General features: G+C 47.3%; 1 protein-coding gene across 8 annotated transcripts in view; it reads right to left on the bottom strand.

Moving 5' to 3' along the window:
* Window positions 1-16,812, bottom strand: part of SYNE2 (spectrin repeat containing nuclear envelope protein 2) — a 1,840,150-nt gene that overhangs the window by 1,678,094 nt on the left and 145,244 nt on the right. For all 8 annotated transcript variants that reach the window (XM_069638223.1, XM_069638224.1, XM_069638227.1 and 5 more), the window contains exon 2: window positions 13,997-14,116. In XM_069638223.1, the coding sequence (XP_069494324.1) occupies window positions 13,997-14,081 (85 nt within the window). In that variant the 5' untranslated portion in view covers window positions 14,082-14,116. The remainder of the gene's footprint in view (window positions 1-13,996; window positions 14,117-16,812) is intronic.

The following is a 16,812-nucleotide window of genomic DNA, read 5'->3' as shown; positions in this document are numbered from 1 at the left end:
CACATTTCTTGGGTCTTAGGGCATGTCAATATCACATTCCTTGGGTCATAGGGCATGTCAATATCTCATTCCTTGGGCCTTAGGCCATGTCAATATCACATTCCTTGGGTCTTAGGGCATGTCAATATCACATTCCTTGAGTTTTATGCCGTGTCAATATCTCATTCCTTGGGTCTTAGGGCATGTCAATATCTCATTCCTTGGGTCATAGGGCATGTCAATACCACATTTCTTGAGTCTTAGGGCATGTCAATATCACATTCCTTTGGCCTTAGGCCATGTCAATATCACATTCCTTGGTGTTAAGACGGATTTCTGAACTCTGTCCTGGTGGCGCAGAAGTTCAGAAGGCCAACCTAATTACTTGGAACAGGGTAACCTCTGGACAAGCCAGACCAATCAAGGTAGCGATCGCGGCGGTCAAGACTAGGTCTCAAGAGGGGTGAGGGTGACTGAAAGCCCGCACTGAGCACACAAAGCAAGAGCGCTAACAAACTACTCCAAACAGTTGTTATCAAAAATAGATACACATTTATTTTAAGGCCTTTAAAATAATGACCGTAGCGAGAAAATCACAATATCACAATATTAAACCAACACATACCATATCAACACAATATATATACAAATACACAGTCGCAAGCGTTTAAAGCACGAAATATGTAGTCCACCTGCCAGGGAAGGAAAACAGGCAGTGCGATAATGCTTTCGACTCAGTTCGCCTTCATAGGCACCTAACTAGATGGAAGTCCGAGCCCTGCGAAGAGTGGAGCCTTGTGCTCAAAGTACCTGCCACGCCGGTGCCGACGGGCACAAGGGGAAGCTCTTCGGAGGAAGTCAGGCGGTTCACGTTAGTGCACAGCAGAAGAAGAACAGGTTCCGCAACTCAAGCGCAGCCTCCACAGCGGGCAGAAGCAGAGCGCGAGCGCGGCAAAAGGGTGCTGTTTTTACACAGCAGGGAAAAGCAATGGGATACTGCAGGAGGGCGACCAGATCCTAGATATACTACTCACCGGTCCCCGAAGCAAGCAGACCCAGGCTCCTCCACGATAGTTTAAGCAGCTGGCAGGTTCAGAAGAGCAGGGAACGCTTTGTAGTCGTGTAGAGCAAAAAGACGTCCCAATCGACGAAACCGGCACAGTTTTGTTGCCGCACAGGACAACGGAGCGGCCGTGTGTATTCGAGCCAAATGAACCCTCCTCCCTTCAGACCTGAGGACGCCAAGCGTACGAAGCGTGGGAGAGGGACAAGGACTCGCAATACAACACAACCTGGCGGCGGTTGCAGAGCCAAACTCCTTTGTAAGCTGGTCAGTCAACTGGATGGCCCAGAGACGCTTCCGAAGGCTTACTTGGCAGGAGATGGTTGAAGATGCCGGGAATAGCTGTTCCTGCTATTCCAAAGGTCGAAGCACCAGTACAGGCCTTCTGGTTCGATCAAAGGAGGACAGGGGCTCTCCGGACGACAGCAGTGCAAAGGAGGATTCCTTCAGCGGGTCACCAGCGATTCCTCGGTCCAGCCTCGTAGTTGCAGGATACTTGGCTCCTGTATTCCTTCGTTCGTGAGAACTCAGGAGATCGACCTGGTAGTGGTGTTTCCAGCCCCCTCTTATCCACGGTTCCCTTCACGCCAAAACGGAGGGGAGCCAATGGGAGATCCGCTCATCAACACACACACCATACGTGGACCAATCACGGACCACGGTGGTCCCAGGCATTCACACCACCCTAGACTCTCTGGCACCCAGGATGTGTATTGGGACCAGACATCCCAGCCCACACCCTGGAGGCACACAAACGACATGTAGAAGCCCGCGAAAGCAACCACGTTTCGCGGGAAAGTACATGCCCAAATAAGGAAGGCCCCGGGTCGCCGGACCTGGGGAAGGTGAAGGGAGCAAGACGGACAGTGGACAGGACAAAGGAGCCTCGCGGCCTGGCCATTTTGGGAGCCAGGCCACCATTTTGGGGTTCAGTGCAAAAACGTGCTCAGAACGCCAAAAGGAGCTCAAAATAAACAAAACGATCGCTGCCACCATTCCAGTCCCTGAATGACTTGCACCGATCAAATACCATCCTAAAAGAGTATCTAGGGCCTGTAGAAGGCTAGAGACCCAAGAGAGCTGTAACTTAGCTTACAGTGCCCTCTTGTGTCGTGTTGCACTAAAGCTGCAACACGATAAAAGAAACTACGGGAAACCACGTTCCCCGGTACTGACTGTCTTAAGGGCATGTCAGTTTCCCCGTAAGAAAGGAGCGAAAGCCCAGAGAAGTGCGGCAGAAGGCTGTACTTCTCTGGCAAAGTCAAGAACAAGGTTAAAAACAATAGCAAAAAGTTTAGGGGTTGCCACATGGAAGGAAAATTCCCTACAATTACGAAATCTTTCCTAACACTTGGGTCTTATGCCATGTCAATATCTCATTCCTTGGGCCTAAGGCGTGTCAATATCTCATTCCTTGGGCCTAAGGCCGTGTCAATATCTCATTCCTTGGGTCTTAGGCCGTGTCAATATCTCATTCCTTGGGATTAGGGCATGTCAATATCACATTCCTTGGGTCTTAGGCCATGTCAATATATTATTACTTGGGCCTTAGGCCGTGTCAATATCACATTCCCTGGGTCTTATGCCATGTCAATATCTTATTCCTTGGGTCTTAGGGCATGTCAATATCTCATTCCTTGAGTCTTAGGCCATGTCAATATCTCATTCCTTGGGTCTTAGGGCATGTCAATATCTCATTCCTTGGGTCATAGGGCATGTCAATATCACATTTCTTGGGTCTTAGGGCATGTCAATATCACATTCCTTGGGTCATAGGTCATGTCAATATCTCATTCCTTGGGCCTTAGGCCATGTCAATATCACATTCCTTGGGTCTTAGGGCATGTCAATATCACATTCCTTGAGTCTTATGCCGTGTCAATATCTCATTCCTTTGGTCTTAGGGCATGTCAATATCTCATTCCTTGGGTCATATGGCATGTCAATATCACATTTCTTGGGTCTTAGGGCATGTCAATATCACATTCTTTGGGTCATAGGGCATGTCGATATCTCATTCCTTGGGCCTTAGGCCATGTCAATATCACATTCCTTGGGTCTTAGGGCATGTCAATATCACATTCCTTGAGTCTTATGCCGTGTCAATATCTCATTCCTTGGGTCTTAGGCCGTGTCAATATCACATTCCTTGGGTCATAGGGCATGTCAATATCTCATTCCTTGGGCCTTAGGCCATGTCAATATCTCATTCCTTGGGATTAGGGCATGTCAATATCACATTCCTTGAGTCTTAGGCCGTGTCAATATATCATTACTTGGGCCTTAGGCCGTGTCAATATCACATTCCTTGGGTCTTAGGCCGTGTCAATATCACATTCCTTGGGTCATAGGGCATGTCAATATCTCATTCCTTGGGCCTTAGGCCATGTCAATATCACATTCCTTGGGTCTTAGGGCATGGCAATATCACATTCCTTGAGTCTTAGGCCGTGTCAATATATCATTTCTTGGGCGTTAGGCAGTGTTAATATCACATTCCTTGGGTCTTAGGCCATGTCAATATCACATTCCTTGGGTCATAGGGCATGTCAATATTTCATTCCTTGGGTCTTAGGCTGTGTCAATATCACATTCCTTGGGTCTTAGGCCGTGTCAATATCTCATTCCTTGGGTCTTATGCCGTGTCAATATCACATTCCTTGGGTTTTATGCCGTGTCAATAACACATTCCTTGGGTCATAGGGCATGTCAATATCTCATTCCTTGGGTCTTAGGGCATGTCAATATCACATTCCTTGAGTCTTATGCCATGTCAATATCTCGTTCCTTGGGTCTTAGGCCGTGTCAATATCTCATTCCTTGAGTCTTAGGCCATGTCAATATCTCATTCCTTGGGTCTTAGGGCATGTCAATATCTAATTCCTTGGGTCATAGGGCATGTCAATATCACATTTCTTGGGTCTTAGGGCATGTCAATATCACATTCCTTGGGTCATAGGGCATGTCAATATCTCATTCCTTGGGCCCTAGGCCATGTCAATATCACATTCCTTGGGTCTTAGGGCATGTCAATATCACATTCTATGAGTCTTATGCCGTGTCAATATCTCATTCCTTGGGTCTTAGGGCATGTCAATATCTCATTCCTTGGGCCTTAGGCCGTGTCAATATCACATTCCTTGGGTCTTAGGGCATGTCAATATCACATTCCCTGAGTCTTATGCCGTGTCAATATCTCATTCCTTGGGTCTTAGGGCATGTCAATATCTCATTCCCTGGGTCATAGGGCATGTCAATATCACATTTCTTGGGTCTTAGGGCATGTCAATATCACATTCCTTGGGTCATAGGGCATGTCGATATCTCATTCCTTGGGCCATAGGCCATGTCAATATCACATTCCTTGGGTCTTAGGGCATGTCAATATCACATTCCTTGGGTCATAGGGCATGTCAATATCTCATTCCTTGGGCCTTAGGCCATGTCAATATCACATTCCTTGGGTCTTAGGGCATGTCAATATCACATTCCTTGAGTCTTATGCCGTGTCAAAATCTCATTCCTTGGGTCTTAGGCTATGTCAATATCACATTCCTTGGGTCATAGGGCATGTCAATATCTCATTCCTTGGGATTAGGGCATGTCAATATCACATTCCTTGAGTCTTAGGCAGTGTCAATATATCATTACTTGAGCCTTAGGCCGTGTCAATATCTCATTCCTTGGGCCTTAGGCCATGTCAATATCACATTTCTTGGGTCTTAGGGCATGGCAATATCACATTCCTTGAGTCTTAGGCCGTGTCCATATATAATTCCTTGGGCCTTAGGCAGTGTTAATATCACATTCTTTGGGTCTTAGGCCATGTCAATATCACATTCCTTGAGTCTTATGCCGTGTCAATATCTCATTCCTTGGGTTTTAGGCAGTGTCAATATCACATTCCTTGGGTCTTAGGCAGTGTCAATATCTCATTCCTTGGGTTTTATGCCGTGTCAATATCACATTCCTTGGGTTTTATGCCGTGTCAATATCACATTCCTTGGGTCATAGGGCATGTCAATATCTCATTCCTTGAGTCTTAGGGCATGTCAATATCACATTCCTTGAGTCTTAGGCTGTGTCAATATCTCATTCCTTGGGCCTTAGGCCGTGTCAATATCACATTCCTTGGGTCTTAGGCTGTGTCAATATCACATTTCTTGGGTCTTATGCCCTGTCAATATCTCATTCCTTGGGTCATAGGGCATGTCAATATCTCATTCCTTGGGCCTTAGGGCATGTCAATATCTCATTCCTTGGGTCTTAGGGCATGTCAATATCTCATTCCTTGGGTCTTAGGCCATCTCATTCCTTGGGCCTTAGGGCATGTCAATATCTCATTCCTTGGGTCTTAGGGCATGTCAATATCTCATTCCTTGGGTCTTAGGCCATGTCAATATCTCATTCCTTGGGTTTTAGGCCATGTAGGTATCTCATTACTTGTGTCTTAGGCCATGACAATATCTCATTCCTTGGGCCTTAGGCCGTGTCAATATCACATTCCTTGGGCCTTAGGCTGTGTCAATATCACATTTCTTGGGTCTTATGCCGTGTCAATATCTCATTCCTTGGGTCATAGGGCATGTCAATATCTCATTCTTTGGGTCTTAGGGCATGTCAATATCTCATTCCCTGGGTCTTAGGCCATGTCAATATCTCATTCCTTGGGTCTTAGGCCATGTCAGTATCTCATTCCTTGGGTCTTAGGCCATGTCAATATCTCATTCCTTGGGCCTTAGGCCGTGTCAATATCTCATTCCTTGGGTCTTAGGCTGTGTCAATATCACATTTCTTGGGTCTTATGCCGTGTCAATATCTCATTCCTTGGGCCTTAGGGCATGTCAATATCTCATTCCTTGGGTCTTAGGGCATGTCAATATCTCATTCCTTGGGTCTTAGGCCATGTCAATATCTCATTCCTTGGGTCTTAGGCCATGTCAGTATTTCATTCCTTGGGTCTTAGGCCATGTCAATATCTCATTCCTTGGGCCTTCGGCCGTGTCAATATCACATTCCTTGGGTCTTAGGCTGTGTCAATATCACATTTCTTGGGTCTTATGCCGTGTCCATATCTCATTCCTTGGGTCTTAGGGCATGTCAATATCTCATTCCTTGGGTCTTAGGCCATGTCAATATCTCATTCCTTGGGTCTTAGGCCATGTCAGTATCTCATTCCTTGGGTCTTAGGCCATGTCAATATCTCATTCCTTGGGCCTTAGGCCGTGTCAATATCACATTCCTTGGGTCTTAGGCTGTGTCAATATCAAATTTCTTGGGTCTTATGCCGTGTCAATATCTCATTCCTTGGGTCATAGGCCGTGTCAATATCAAATTCCTTGGGTCTTAGGCCATGTAAATATTACATTCCTTGAGTCTTATGCCATGTCCATATCTCATTCCTTGGGCCTTAGGCCGTGTCAATATCACATTCCTTGGGTCTTAGGCTGTTTCAATATCACATTTCTTGGGTCTTATGCCGTGTCAATATCTCATTCCTTGGGTCATAGGGCATGTCAATATCTCATTCCTTGGGCCTTAGGGCATGTCAATATCTCATTCCTTGGGTCTTAGGCCATGTCAATATCTCATTCCTTGGGTCTTAGGCCATGTCAGTATCTCATTCCTTGGGTCTTAGGCCGTGTCAATATCACATTCCTTGGGTCTTAGGGCATGTCAATATCACATTCCCTGAGTCTTATGCCGTGTCAATATCTCATTCCTTGGGTCTTAGGGCATGTCAATATCTCATTCCCTGGGTCATAGGGCATGTCAATATCACATTTCTTGGGTCTTAGGGCATGTCAATATCACATTCCTTGGGTCATAGGGCATGTCGATATCTCATTCCTTGGGCCATAGGCCATGTCAATATCACATTCCTTGGGTCTTAGGGCATGTCAATATCACATTCCTTGGGTCATAGGGCATGTCAATATCTCATTCCTTGGGCCTTAGGCCATGTCAATATCACATTCCTTGGGTCTTAGGGCATGTCAATATCACATTCCTTGAGTCTTATGCCGTGTCAAAATCTCATTCCTTGGGTCTTAGGCTATGTCAATATCACATTCCTTGGGTCATAGGGCATGTCAATATCTCATTCCTTGGGATTAGGGCATGTCAATATCACATTCCTTGAGTCTTAGGCAGTGTCAATATATCATTACTTGAGCCTTAGGCCGTGTCAATATCTCATTCCTTGGGCCTTAGGCCATGTCAATATCACATTTCTTGGGTCTTAGGGCATGGCAATATCACATTCCTTGAGTCTTAGGCCGTGTCCATATATAATTCCTTGGGCCTTAGGCAGTGTTAATATCACATTCTTTGGGTCTTAGGCCATGTCAATATCACATTCCTTGAGTCTTATGCCGTGTCAATATCTCATTCCTTGGGTTTTAGGCAGTGTCAATATCACATTCCTTGGGTCTTAGGCAGTGTCAATATCTCATTCCTTGGGTTTTATGCCGTGTCAATATCACATTCCTTGGGTTTTATGCCGTGTCAATATCACATTCCTTGGGTCATAGGGCATGTCAATATCTCATTCCTTGAGTCTTAGGGCATGTCAATATCACATTCCTTGAGTCTTAGGCTGTGTCAATATCTCATTCCTTGGGCCTTAGGCCGTGTCAATATCACATTCCTTGGGTCTTAGGCTGTGTCAATATCACATTTCTTGGGTCTTATGCCCTGTCAATATCTCATTCCTTGGGTCATAGGGCATGTCAATATCTCATTCCTTGGGCCTTAGGGCATGTCAATATCTCATTCCTTGGGTCTTAGGGCATGTCAATATCTCATTCCTTGGGTCTTAGGCCATCTCATTCCTTGGGCCTTAGGGCATGTCAATATCTCATTCCTTGGGTCTTAGGGCATGTCAATATCTCATTCCTTGGGTCTTAGGCCATGTCAATATCTCATTCCTTGGGTTTTAGGCCATGTAGGTATCTCATTACTTGTGTCTTAGGCCATGACAATATCTCATTCCTTGGGCCTTAGGCCGTGTCAATATCACATTCCTTGGGCCTTAGGCTGTGTCAATATCACATTTCTTGGGTCTTATGCCGTGTCAATATCTCATTCCTTGGGTCATAGGGCATGTCAATATCTCATTCTTTGGGTCTTAGGGCATGTCAATATCTCATTCCCTGGGTCTTAGGCCATGTCAATATCTCATTCCTTGGGTCTTAGGCCATGTCAGTATCTCATTCCTTGGGTCTTAGGCCATGTCAATATCTCATTCCTTGGGCCTTAGGCCGTGTCAATATCTCATTCCTTGGGTCTTAGGCTGTGTCAATATCACATTTCTTGGGTCTTATGCCGTGTCAATATCTCATTCCTTGGGCCTTAGGGCATGTCAATATCTCATTCCTTGGGTCTTAGGGCATGTCAATATCTCATTCCTTGGGTCTTAGGCCATGTCAATATCTCATTCCTTGGGTCTTAGGCCATGTCAGTATTTCATTCCTTGGGTCTTAGGCCATGTCAATATCTCATTCCTTGGGCCTTCGGCCGTGTCAATATCACATTCCTTGGGTCTTAGGCTGTGTCAATATCACATTTCTTGGGTCTTATGCCGTGTCCATATCTCATTCCTTGGGTCTTAGGGCATGTCAATATCTCATTCCTTGGGTCTTAGGCCATGTCAATATCTCATTCCTTGGGTCTTAGGCCATGTCAGTATCTCATTCCTTGGGTCTTAGGCCATGTCAATATCTCATTCCTTGGGCCTTAGGCCGTGTCAATATCACATTCCTTGGGTCTTAGGCTGTGTCAATATCAAATTTCTTGGGTCTTATGCCGTGTCAATATCTCATTCCTTGGGTCATAGGCCGTGTCAATATCAAATTCCTTGGGTCTTAGGCCATGTAAATATTACATTCCTTGAGTCTTATGCCATGTCCATATCTCATTCCTTGGGCCTTAGGCCGTGTCAATATCACATTCCTTGGGTCTTAGGCTGTTTCAATATCACATTTCTTGGGTCTTATGCCGTGTCAATATCTCATTCCTTGGGTCATAGGGCATGTCAATATCTCATTCCTTGGGCCTTAGGGCATGTCAATATCTCATTCCTTGGGTCTTAGGCCATGTCAATATCTCATTCCTTGGGTCTTAGGCCATGTCAGTATCTCATTCCTTGGGTCTTAGGCCGTGTCAATATCTCATTCCTTGGGTCTTAGGCCGTGTCAATATCTCATTCCTTGGGTCTTATGCCATGTCAATATCTCATTCCTTGGGTCTTATGCCGTGTCAATATCGCATTCCTTGGGTCATAGGGCATGTCAATATCTCATTTCTTGAGTCTTAGAGCATGTCAATATCTCATTCCTTGGGCATTAGGCCGTGTCGATATCTCATTCCTTGGGTCTTAGACCGTGTCACTATCACATTCCTTGGGTCTTATGCCATGTCAATATCTCATTCCTTGGGTCATAGGGCATGTCAATATCTCATTCCTTGGGTCTTAGGCCATGTCAATATCTCATTCCTTGAGTCTTAGGCCATGTCAATATCTCATTCCTTGGGTCTAAGGACATGTCAATATCTCATTCCTTGGGTTTTAGGCCATGTCAATATATCATTGATTGGGTCTTAGGGCATGTCAATATCTCATTCCTTGGGTCTTAGGCCATGTCAATATCTCATTCCTTGGGTCTTAGGGCATGTCAATATCTCATTCCTTGGGTCTAAGGCCATGTCAATATCTCATTCCTTGGGTCTTAGGGCATGTCAATATCTCATTCCTTGGGTCTTAGGGCATGTCAATATCTCATTCATTGGGTCTTAGGGTATGTCAGTATCTCATTCCTTGGGTCTTAGGCCATGTCAATATATCATTCCTTGGGTCACAGGGCATGTCAATATCTCATTCCTTGGGTCTTATGCCATGTCAATATCTCATTCCTTTGGTCTTAGGCCATGTCAATATCTCATTCCTTGGGTCTTAGGGCATGTCAATATCTCATTCCTTGGGTCTTAGGCCGTGTCAATATCTCATTCCTTGGGTCTTAGGCTGTGTCAATATCTCATTCCTTGGGTCTTAGGGTATGTCAATATCTCATTCCTTGGGTCTTGGGCCATGTCAATATCTCATTCCTTGGGTCTTAGGCCATGTCAATATCTCATTCTTTGGGTCTTAGGCCGTGTCAATATCTCATTCCTAGGCTCTTAGGCCATGTCAAAATCTCATTCCTTGGGTCTTAGGGTATGTCAATATCTCATTCCTTGGGTCTTAGGGTATGTCAATATCTCAATCCTTGGGTCTTAGGGCATGTCAATATCTCATTCCTTGGGTCTTAGGCCGTGTCAATATATCATTCCTTGGGTCTTAGGACATGTCAATATCTCATTCCTTGGTGCTGAAACATCACTGGTCGTTTCTCACTGAGGCCTGGCGGATTCGCCTCAGGATCCTTTACATCACCTTGCGGAAGGATTCCAGTATCCGCCTTCAACCACTCCCACGCGAAAAATGGTTTCAGTCCAATGGCCCCAAAAACCAAAACAAAATGACGTCATGATCCAGCGTCTGCTCTTATACTCTTTGTTCATGCACTGTGTAAGGCTACTAGGCAAAGGTTAAAAACATGCTTGCGGCCAGAGGGATCCATTAGCAACTGTGCAAAGTGCAACACTGCAGCCAACACATTATGCACACACACAACAGAACTTAACCCTTTCCCATCCAGCAAAAAGCATCAATAGCCTCTGGAAAATACCCACCAACTCCCAGACAGAGCAGACACGTGCTTACACGCGCAGGCACCAGGCAATACATTACATCACACATCTCTCCCTCACCTCCAGACATAAACACACCCAAACAGATTATCCCAAAAATGCAAAAGTGTCCTGAGTGCAATGTCCTCATAACCAGAAAGGGACGGCTTGGACGGCAAGCACGTTTGACTATAGGTGTAAAACCTCTGAGCATCATTACTGCAACCAATATCCTTTAGGATTGTCTGGGTTCTCCCTTGTGCTTAGGGTTGAGTGGGAACTAGGATTCACTTTCCCTTGAAGGATGTTTGTGTTGGCCACAAGTCTCAGGAGCGTGCACAGTGTTTTTCAGTGTCAATCTCAAGCAGTGTGGTTCTCTCGGGGTGTTAAGGAGTAGGGATTCCCACTACCCAAACACAGTGTGGTCTCTTAATGTCTCTTTCTCAGGAGTCTCCAGGAGTAGAGACTCCTTATCCGTGACCACAGTGCCGTCTCTTAGGGCCCGATTCATGGAATCATTTGAGCAGGAAATGGGGGACTTGCGTGTCAAACTGCTTGCAAAACCCTGCTCGTCGATTCATGGAACCGACTACGCAGGACTTTTCCGGGACTTGCGTGAAGTTCGCGCAGGCTCGGCACAGCACTGCGTGTGGCCGAGCATCTTGCGCGAGGCTCCACCCAGAGTGTGGTGTGGGTCTGGCTTGCGCAGAGTGATTGGAATGGGGCAGAACACAGGCAATGGGAAAGACCATGCGAAAAAGTGGGCGTTACGAGGGGCGGCCCACAGGCAGTCCCTCGCACACCCACAATTGTGCCAAACAACAAACCACACACGCAGCCTCTCGGGAGAGAAATGGCCATGCAAATTCCTCGATCGCTATGCCACCCGAAGGTAGACGTACAGACACTTGTGCATAGAAATCGCAGCGCAGAGGTGGGATTGCATGTTGGCTTTAGGGGTGCGTGCTCACAGACGGGGTTCCAATCTAACTTAGGGGTGTGTGTATGCAGTGTAGCGGGGTACAGGAATGGTTTACGGGGGTTCGCACACAGATTTTCCAAGTTTTACTTGAGTTACGAAATATCATATGCACAGTGTCAGGCGGTGGCAGAACGTTAACAGGAGCCTCATAGCACATGTATGTGGCTTGCTCCCGCCAAGGGCTCGTGCATCGACATCCAGATGCTAAACCACAAAGTGGAAAGTCTCGTATCAACTCACCTGCTCCAGTCTCATCACATCTGACCTAACTGAAGGATTTGGTGCTATAATTCTAACGGGCTGGAAAATTCCATCCTTTTTTCAGTTTGTGGCCGGATTTCTTTGGACATATGGGAAAGAATAAATAAGTGTCCCCACACAGGAATCTATAATCCTCCATCCCATTAAGGCTGTCTCTGCCTTGGCCTAGCTGTTCACTCCTTCCATTGCTGTCCTGGTTGTCTAAGGTCCATAAGATTCAATCCAACATGTTGCTCCCCTCCTCTCCCAAACACCACCTCTGATCCCTACAAAGGAGTCTGGGATCCTAATCTTTAGAGCGCCCAAACCACAAGAACAGAGGAAGCCTTCGATGGCCTCCACTACCACAGTCACACTAACCGCCATCAATACCACAGGCACCAGAGAGGGTTTCATGGATTCTTTCATGATTTGCCAGGAGCGCACCCACCTACCGCATATCACCCCACACAAGCATTACTGAGCACCCACAAAGCATTACTGGAGCACCCACCCACCGAATCGCAAGCATTACTGGAGCACCCACACCCCACACATCGCAAGCATTACTGGAGCACCCACACCCCACACAAGCATTACTGGAGCACCCACACCCCACACAGGCATTACTGGAGCACCCAAACCCCACACAAGCATTGCTGGAGCACCCACACCCACACACAAGCATTACTGGAGCACCCACACCCCCATACAATCATTACTGGAGCACCCACACCCCACACAAGCATTGCTGGAGCACCCACACTCACACACAAGCATTACTGGAGCACCCACACCCACACAAGCATTGCTGGAGCACCCACACCCCACACAAGCATTACTGGAGCACCCACACCCACACAAACATTACTGGAGCACCCACACCCCCACACAAGCATTGCTGGTGCACCCACACCCACACAGGCATTACTGGAGCACCCACACCCCCACACAAGCATTGCTGGAGCACCCACACTCACACACAAGCATTACTGGAGCACCCACACCCCACACAAGCATTACTGGAGCACCCACACCCCCACACAAGCATTGCTGGTGCACCCACACCCACACAGGCATTACTGGAGCACCCACACCCACACAAGCATTGCTGGAGCACCCACACCCCACACACAAGCATTACTGGAGCACCCACACCCACACAAGCATTACTGGAGCACCCCCACCCCCACACAAGCATTACTGGAGCACCCACACACCCATACAATCATTACTGGAGCACCCACACCCCACACAAGCATTGCTGGAGCACCCACACTCACACACAAGCATTACTGGAGCACCCACACCCACACAAGCATTGCTGGAGCACCCACACCCCACACAAGCATTACTGGAGCACCCACACCCACACAAGCATTACTGGAGCACCCACACCCCCACACAAGCATTGCTGGTGCACCCACACCCACACAGGCATTACTGGAGCACCCACACCCACACACAAGCATTACTGGAGCACCCACACCCACACAAGCATTGCTGGAGCACCCACACTCACACACAAGCATTACTGGAGCACCCACACCCCACACAAGCATTACTGGAGCACCCACACCCCCACACAAGCATTGCTGGTGCACCCACACCCACACAGGCATTACTGGAGCACCCACACCCACACAAGCATTGCTGGAGCACCCACACCCCACACACAAGCATTACTGGAGCACCCACACCCACACAAGCATTACTGGAGCACCCACACCCCCACACAAGCATTACTGGAGCACCCAAACCCCACACAAGCATTACTGGAGCACCCACACCCCCACACAAGCATTACTGGAGCACCCAAACCCCACACAAGCATTACTGGAGCACCCACACCCCCACACAAGCATTGCTGGGGCACCCACACCCCACACAAGCATTGCTGGAGCACCCACACCCCACACAAGCATTGCTGGGGCACCCAAACCCCACACACAAGCATTACTGGAGCACCCACACCCCACACAAGCATTGCTGGGGCACCATACCTTGTAGCATGAGATGCCGGTCATCAATGGCTGAGGACGGGTCCTCTTCTCCGCTGGGCGGGGGGGACATCTTGTCGCACTCCATTGCTAGACTCGGCCGGCATCAGCCACACCTGGGAACTGAAGAAAACCTGACAATTAATTCCATAGACTTACAAAGTTCTCTTGTAAACAGAAAGGTATGATTTCTCGACACCTGGTCCAGGTTAACTAACTATAGCAACAATGGTCACGACATCTTGTCTTCTCGCCTGGGGCTTCCATTCTACCTACGTGGACAATTATCACAGTTATGGCCCAGCCCAACCTCCGGCTTTGAGTGCAAAGCGATAGATCATATTTAAGTGGAAAGTAGGGCAGGGGTGTCTCGCATACTGTACTGACTGTCTTATTCAGAAGCACAAAAACAAATCTTTAAATCACTTGTTTAAAAAAAAAAAATGTTCACCATTAAAGAATCAACAGATACACTGGGGTCGTAGTGCGCCCCGGGACTAGGACACCTCTTCCATGGGGTGCACTCCCTGCCTCAAATAATATGCGAAACAAACGCCACAGTGCCTTATTTGCTGCCACTTTGTCGTCTCTAGAATATTCCGGGCATTGTACAACAACGTTCAATCCACACACCTGTGCATGGTTATTCTCCAATGAAAACAAAGCTATGCAGAAAATAAGCCACCCTAAGCACTGACAAATAATCACCTTATTCAGCAGGAAAGTAAATGTTACTGCTGTGTAAGGGTGCAAAATGAGGGCACTGACACACAGGTGGCAATGTGATTGTTATAGACTTTTATTCAACCACAAAATAATGAGAAAACCTAACTTTCCCCATCTCTAAAAGGGGTTTCCCCCCTCAACTAAAGACTAAGGCTTCTGTCAGAATGTCCGTGTACAGCAATAGTCCACTGTCCTGTGTCAAAAACCTACTTCTGTCCCTCACACTTACAACTAAACTAAGGACAAAGTAGTCCTTCTTGGTCCACAAGAATGACTCCCTTCTTCTGGACTGGGGATAAACGTTTCTTTCCAGTAGCTGGCTTCCTCCAGGGGGAATGACTCCCTTCTTCTGGCCTGGAGATAAACGTTTGCTTCCAGTTGCTGGCTTCCTCCTGGGGGAACGGCCCCCTACTTCTGGACTGAGGATAAACGTTTCTTTCCAGTTGCTGGCTTCCTCCTGGTGGAACGGCCCCCTACTTCTGGACTAAGGATAAACATTTGTTTCCAGTTGCTGGCTTCCTCCCAGGGGAATGGATCCCTTCTTCTAGACTTGGGATAAATGTTTGTTTCCAGTTGTTGGCTTTCTGGGCACTGTGGGTTCAAATAGAGAGACATTGCAAATCCCTGGTGAGAATGAGCACACCTGCAGTGAAGGCAAAATCATTCTACCTCTGAAAGAAAGAGAAGTTTCTAGTTGCCTATCTAATTTCCTCTCCACTCTGAGCAAATAAAACTGACCATGTTTTGTGCCCCCTGCACCCGGCCTTTCCCCTCCTAGTGCAAGGAAATGCTTTGCCCCCACAAAGGAGACATACAAAATGTGTCGCAGCAGTGCCAGCTTCTCTCTCTCACACATACACAGAAGGGGAGCAGCAGTGCATGCTTCTCTCCCTCTCACACACACACAGAAAGGGAGCAGCAGTGCTTGCTTCTCTCTCTCACACACACAGAAAGGGAGCAGCAGTGTATGCTTCTCTCTCACACGCACACAGAAAGGGAGCAGCAGTGCATGCTTCTCTCTCTCTCAAACACAGAAACACAGAAACATGCACTGCTGCTCCCTTCCTGTTACATTTCTGTGTGTGTGTGTCTGAGAGGATCTTGCACTGCTGCTGTACATTCACATTCTGTATGTCTTCATTCTGTAGACAAAGCATGCACTGCTGCTCCCTTTCTATGTGTGTGAGAGAGAGACGCATGCACTGCTGCTCCCTTTCTGTGTGTGTGTGAGAGAGAGAGGCATGCACTGCTGCTCCCTTTCTGTGTGGGTGTGTGTGTGTGAGAGAGAGAGTAGCTTGCACTGCTGTGGCACATTCTGTATATCTCCTTTGTGTGGGCAAAGCATGCAGTGCTGCTCCCTTTCTCTGTGTGTGTGAGACCGAGAAGCTTGCACTGCTGCTCCCTTTCTCTGTGCGTGTGTGAGAGAGAAGCTTGCACTGCTGTGGCACATTCTGTATGTCTCGTTTGTGTGGGCAAAGCATGCACTGCTGCTCCCTTCCTGTTACATTTCTGTGTGTGTCTGAGAGGATCTTGCACTGCTGCTGTACATTCACATTCTGTATGTCTTCGTTCTGTAGGCAAAGCATGCACTGCTGCTCCCTTTCTGTGTGTGTGAGAGAGAAGCATGCACTGCTGCTCCCTTTCTGTGTGTGTGTGACAGAGAAGCATGCACTGCTGCTCCCTTTCTGTGTGTGTGTGATAGAGAGAGAAGCGTGCACTGCTGCTCCCTTCCTGTTACATTTCTGTGTGTGTGTCTGAGAGGATCTTGCACTGCTGCTGTACATTGACATTCTGTATGTCTTCATTCTGTAGACAAAGCATGCACTGCTGCTCCCTTTCTGTGTGTGTGAGAGAGAAGCATGCACTGCTGCTCCCTTCCTGTGTGTGTGTGAGAGAGAAGCATGCACTGCTGCTCCCTTCCTCTGTGTGTGTGAGAGAGAGAGAGAAGCTTGCACTGCTGTGGCACATTCTGTATGTCTCCTTTGTGTGGGCAAAGCATGCAGTACTGCTCCCTTTCTCCTTGTGTGTGTGAGAGAGAAGCATGCTTTGTCTACAGAATGAAGACATACAGAATGTGAATGTACAGCAGCAGT

The sequence above is a fragment of the Ambystoma mexicanum genome, chromosome 14, assembly GCF_040938575.1.
Source record: "Ambystoma mexicanum isolate Mex_15411 chromosome 14, UKY_AmexF1_1, whole genome shotgun sequence".
Classification (NCBI taxonomy): Eukaryota; Metazoa; Chordata; class Amphibia; order Caudata; family Ambystomatidae; genus Ambystoma; species Ambystoma mexicanum.
The sequence above is the reverse complement of the archived record's forward strand: the minus strand, read 5'-3'. Positions and strand labels throughout refer to the sequence as shown.